The 5234-nt window shown below is 46.7% G+C and overlaps 1 protein-coding gene across 2 annotated transcripts in view; it reads right to left on the bottom strand.

Annotated features, from left to right (window-relative positions):
* TPCN1 (two pore segment channel 1) overlaps positions 1-4724 on the bottom strand; it is a 61979-nt gene extending 57255 nt beyond the window's left edge. The window contains exons 1-2 of one of the 2 annotated variants that reach the window (XM_007490004.3): positions 4491-4724; positions 1374-1609 (exon numbers count right to left, since the gene is read on the bottom strand). In XM_007490004.3, the coding sequence (XP_007490066.2) occupies positions 1374-1485 (112 nt within the window). In that variant the 5' untranslated portion in view covers positions 1486-1609; positions 4491-4724. The remainder of the gene's footprint in view (positions 1-1373; positions 1610-4490) is intronic. The other variant, XM_016432448.2, reaches the window with a different exon arrangement.
* Positions 4725-5234: the final 510 nt, after the last annotated feature.

The raw sequence follows: 5234 nt of genomic DNA on the forward strand, positions 1-5234 counted from the left end.
CGTCCTAAAAAACGGAACCTCAAATCAATAGCCTACTTTGAGGACAAACAAAATTTGAAACAGATTTCCCCTGCACTTTCATTCCTTCTTGAGTAATTCTGGGTTAGAGAAAGACCAGCTATGCTTCTCATTTATGTGCACAGAGCCAGAGACTGGTGTGGATTAACCAGGATCACTTCCTTGGTTTAACAGGGCCAAGGGAAAGGAGAAACTGAGTTTCCAGAAAACCAGTGATACCACCTACACTTCAGGTGAATGCAAGTTCCTGCAGAGAAAAGTAGAGTTTCAAGAAAGGCAAGTTAAGGGGTCGTGAGGTGGCACAGTAGAGAGTAGCAGTCCTGGAATGAGGAGGACCTGGGTTCACATATCACCTCAGACACTTCCTAGCTGTGTGACCATGGCCAAGTCACTTAACCCCAATTGCCTAGCCATTGTAGCTCTCCTGTCACAAAGAAGATAAGGCAAAGAAGATAAGGGTTTAAAAAGAAGAAGGCAGAGCTAGGTGGCTCAGTGGATGGAGAGCCAGGCCTAGAGATGGGAGGTCCTAGGTTCAAATCTGGCCTCTGATACTTTTTGGCTGTGTTACTCTAGGCAAGTCACTTAACCCCAATTGCCTAGCCTTTAGTGTTATTCTTCCTTGGAACCAATACGCATTACTGGATTTAAGGTGGAAGGGAACGGATGTAAGAAAAACAAACAAACAAACAAAAACGATTATCTTCATTTTATAGATGAGAAGCCTAAACAAAGACTTGTTCAAGGTCATACAATGTAAAAATTAAATTAGTATCTAGTAATAAAAATATTATATTTATGAGGTTTATTAAGGATTATTAGAAATCAAGGAATAAAGAATATACAAAATAACAACCTCGTGCCCATGGCTGATTAGCCCATTCAAAATCCCTGCTTAGCTTACTTGCTACACTTACTACATCATTGCAATGGCAGAGAAGAGAGCGTGGGGCGTGGGAGGTGTTACTGCCAGTTAAACACTAATTGTGATCTCTCCCAAGTGGAGACTCAGCTGAGATTATAGGGAATTCTGGGAAATACCAAGGACTTCTGGAGATTGAAGTCTAGGGTTCAAAATCTCCATTTTTACAACTAGTTTCTGGGATTCAGCCTGTTCTATTATTCCAAATTCCTGGCTCTTTCCATGAGGGCAAATTGCAGAGGGCCAACCTCAATGCCATGTGACCTGCAATTTCTGAGGTACAAATGCTTTACCACTTATAATGCCATCACATTAGACTGCTGGGAGATAGGAATGAGTGTCTCCCCAAGAGAAAGGACACCACAAGATTCCAGCACTGACTGCCATAATCCCTGACCCTGGTAAGCAGGCTGTCACCCCAGCTCTGTCATCTTACTTTCATTGGGCAAATCCTCCTCATCCAGGTGGTCAGAGGGTGCCAGTGGGGTACTCCCGTTGTCGTCCAGGGTCAAGATGAAGGGGACATCATCATCCATGCTCCCAGCCATGACCTCCCTTCAGTCAATTTCAGGATGTAGCACTGAGAGCTTCGAAGGGTCTCTTGCTCAGTCTCCTCTTCAAAACTGCTGCCCTAGAGATACGTCTCAAAGACTCTGCCATCAGGGGCATCTTCTAGAGTTTTAAAAGAAAGAGAAAAAGCAGAGAACTCTAACAAGAATGGAGATTATATATGTATAAACTCTTACTGTCTGCCTCAGGATCAATTCCAAGACAGAAGAACCATAAGAGTTGGGCAATCAGTGTTAAGCAACTTGTCCAGGGTCACATAGCTAAGAAGTGTCAGGCCAAATTTGAACCCAGGTCCTTCTGATTCTGGGCCTGGCTCTCTATTTGCTCTTCTAACTAGCTTCCCATTCCCACAGGTTCTTGATAGGTCCTAGTTCTCCTGAGTCTCCTCATCTCCAGGCCTTTAGCTCTATCCACGGAGCTACCTTGTTGCTCCCTAAAACTTAATTCTTCTTCTACATGCTAAAACATAAAGAAGCTGAGGACAGCTATTAGGTTCAGTCAATTCTTTCACTTTAACATAGGTCAAGTTCCCTCCAAAACCTTGGGAGAAATCCCTTTGAGTCTCAAGCAATCTGTGTGCCCATCTACCCCAAAATCTAAACTTAAGAAACTTACAAAAAGCAGCGAGAGTGGAGGAATTTCTCAGAATGCAAGCCTGTTGCACACAATAGTAAATGTACCCATCATCCCCACTGCATTACCTCTAAACAGATAGGTGGCTCAGTGGATTGAGAACCAGGCCTAGAGATGGGAAGTCCTAGGTTCAAATATGACCTCAGATACTTCCTAGATGTGAGACCCTGGGTAAGTCACTTAACTCCCACTGTCTAGTCCTTACGATTCTTCTGCCTTCAAACCTATATATAATATTGATGGAAGATGGAAGTTAAGGGGTTAAAAAAAAAACTTCTTGGGGAAGGAATCTGGGTAGGGGTAGGTGAGCAAAGTCAAGCAGAATTGCCTTCCAGATTAACTAGAAGGGAGGTGAAAAGCACTCCCATAGGATATACTAATGTGGTACTATCTTTAGTATAAGATTACTGTTTATTTTAAGTGGAAAGATTTACCAGCCCACTCAGTACAGCTCAAAAAGGTTTATGGAGGTGAGAGACATTTGCATGTCCTACCAACTGACCCCTTGCCTTCTCAGACCCTCGGAGGGCACTTAATGCAAGTTCCAAGTTCCCTAAAAGCAGGCCCAAGTATCTCTATGCTGCCAGGACCCTGGAATCTTAGACTCACTGAGTTGGAAAGGACCTAGGAGAACATTCATTTTATTATCTTATTTTTTAAAAACCCTTACCTCCCGAACTGATACTAAGTATTAGCACCAAGGCAGAAGAATGGGAAGGGCTAGATAACTGGAGTTAAGTGACTTGCCCAGGGTCACACAGCTAGGAAGTATCTGAATCCAGATTTGAATCCAGGTTTTCCTGACTCCAGGCTTGTGGCCCTATCCACTGTGCTACCTAGCTGCTAGTGCTACCTACCTACCCACTCATTTTAGAGCAGAAAGCTGAAGCCCCCCAAAGATGAGGCTGTTGGCACAGTCCTGATCCAAATTGGGACTAAAATACAGTTGTTCAATTCACAGCAGGGCACCATGGCCACTCTTCTTCTTGGGGACTCTGTTGATCTTTTAGTGTCCATGAACAAGTAGGAAAAGGGCCCCTGTGTAAATGGTCCATGCGACTGAATGCTGGATTTGGGAGTCACAGGGTCAAGGTTTAAATCCTGGCTTCAACTAGGTTTCTCTAGGTCCAAATCTATGTTCCCTCTGAGAATGTCTGTGTGTGTATATGCGCACACATGTTGAAGACTGAGGGAGAGACTTTGTCCACTCCCTTTATCTGTGGGGATTGATCAACTGGTTGGGGGTTGTGGGGGCTGCTGGCATATCAGACCAGGTGAGCCCCCAAGAAATTCAGCTGCAAAGGGAATTCCAAATAGCCTGGTTATTGTAAATCCTTTACTCCAGGCAAAGGCTCCCAGATGGACACTAGGATGGGGTGTGACTTCTCCCCAGGAGAAAGGGTAGATTTGGGGGTGATGCCCCCCAAAATGTTAACAGCATTGTTTGTGTTCTAGAATAGTGGAGGACAGAAAAGAGCCTGGGAAAGAAAGGGAATAGAAGAACAGGTGGGATGAAGGGAAAGGTAAAGAGAAAGGAGGTAATAAAAAGATTGCTATGTTTGGAACCAAAGGTGCTGGGTTCAAATTCTTCCTGTGGGTGAAACTAAGGAAATCCCTTTACTTTCCTTAGGGCTCAGTTTCCCCACATGGATGTTGAACTAGATGGCCTGAGGACCTTTCTAGCTTCTAGATCTAAGATCCTAGGATTCCCCCCCCCACTCCCAGTTACTTCCCTTCCTTTTGGACTTCACTTTCCCAATCTGTAAAATGGACTAGATGTTCTCGAATATCTTTCCCGGTCTAGATATGAGATCCTCTGATGCCCAGTTATATCACTCCCCTTGGGCCTCAGTTTCCCCATCTATAGGACCAGATGATCTCTAAGGTCTTTTTCAGCTCCAGATTTAGGATCCTATGATCCTCACTTCCTTCCCTCCACTTAAATCTCAATTTCTCCCATGTGTAAAATGGACCAGATGATCTCTAAGGCCCCTTTATGTTCTAGATATGGGATGCTTGAGCCTCAGTTTCTCCACATGTAAAATGGACGAGGTGATCTTTAATGCCCCTTCCAGCTCTAGTAATGGGGGTTCTATGACTCCCAGTTACTTCCCTCCCAGGGCCTCAGTTTCCCCATCTGTAAAAAGGACCAGATGATCTCTAAGGTCCCTCCAGCTCTAGATCCCGGCTCCTGGGAAGGCATGACGAAACGGAGGGGTGAGTTAGGAGCCCAGAGTCATCTTGGTCCCCTTCTGGCTTCTATGCCCCGTCTGACCTCCCCTTTGCATGTGTATACCCCACTCCCTGTGCCCTTTGACCTCCGACCCCCGACTTCTCCCATGGTCCTTACAGGAGACGCCCCTGCGAGCAGCGACCTCGAACCCGGCTTCGAACCGAACCTCCCGCAAGGCGCCGCCTCGAGAGTCGTGGAGCAGCGGCAAGACCTGAACCCGCCGCCCCAGAGAAGGATAACGCCGGGGCCGCCACCGCCACAGTTGCGCCGATTTTCATCCGTCCCCTTCTCCACCTCCCCCCACAACACCCCGAGTCCCAGTTGTAGCTCCGCCCTCCTCCCGGAGGCCATTGACTATCCAGGCGGAAACGACGGCTCTCTGATTGGTCGGATGAAACGTCCTTCCATTTTCCCCGCCCTCTTCGCCCACCTCTTCTTCCCTTCCCTTCCGTTCTCTCGGGACCGAAATGATCCTCCGCCCCCTTCCCTGCGACTCGTTGGTTACGTGACTATTCCCTAAAGTGCTCTCATTGGACCTTTCTATTTTCCCCGCCCTCTCCCTCCTCTAGAGGACGAGTCTTAAGGCTCCAAATTTTTATTGTTTGCAACGGCTGCCTTTGGGACCTACGATTGGTTCCAGTAAACGCCCTTCCCCTTTCCCCGCCCCCTTCCAGCCTAAAGGTGTAGCTTCCCTTCTCCTTTCTTCCGGAGGCCTTGCGAGTTTCTGATTGGATGACCTGATTTTTCCCCGCCTCTTCTATGCTTCCGTGCAATCTCCTCCCCTTTTCCTTCTCCCGCCTTCTTCGCGTGTCTTCCCTTTTCAGCCTAACGTGCATTTGTCTAGGCTTTTTCTATTGGCTA

This window comes from Monodelphis domestica, chromosome 3 (assembly GCF_027887165.1).
Source record: "Monodelphis domestica isolate mMonDom1 chromosome 3, mMonDom1.pri, whole genome shotgun sequence".
In the NCBI taxonomy this organism is placed as follows: Eukaryota; Metazoa; Chordata; class Mammalia; order Didelphimorphia; family Didelphidae; genus Monodelphis; species Monodelphis domestica.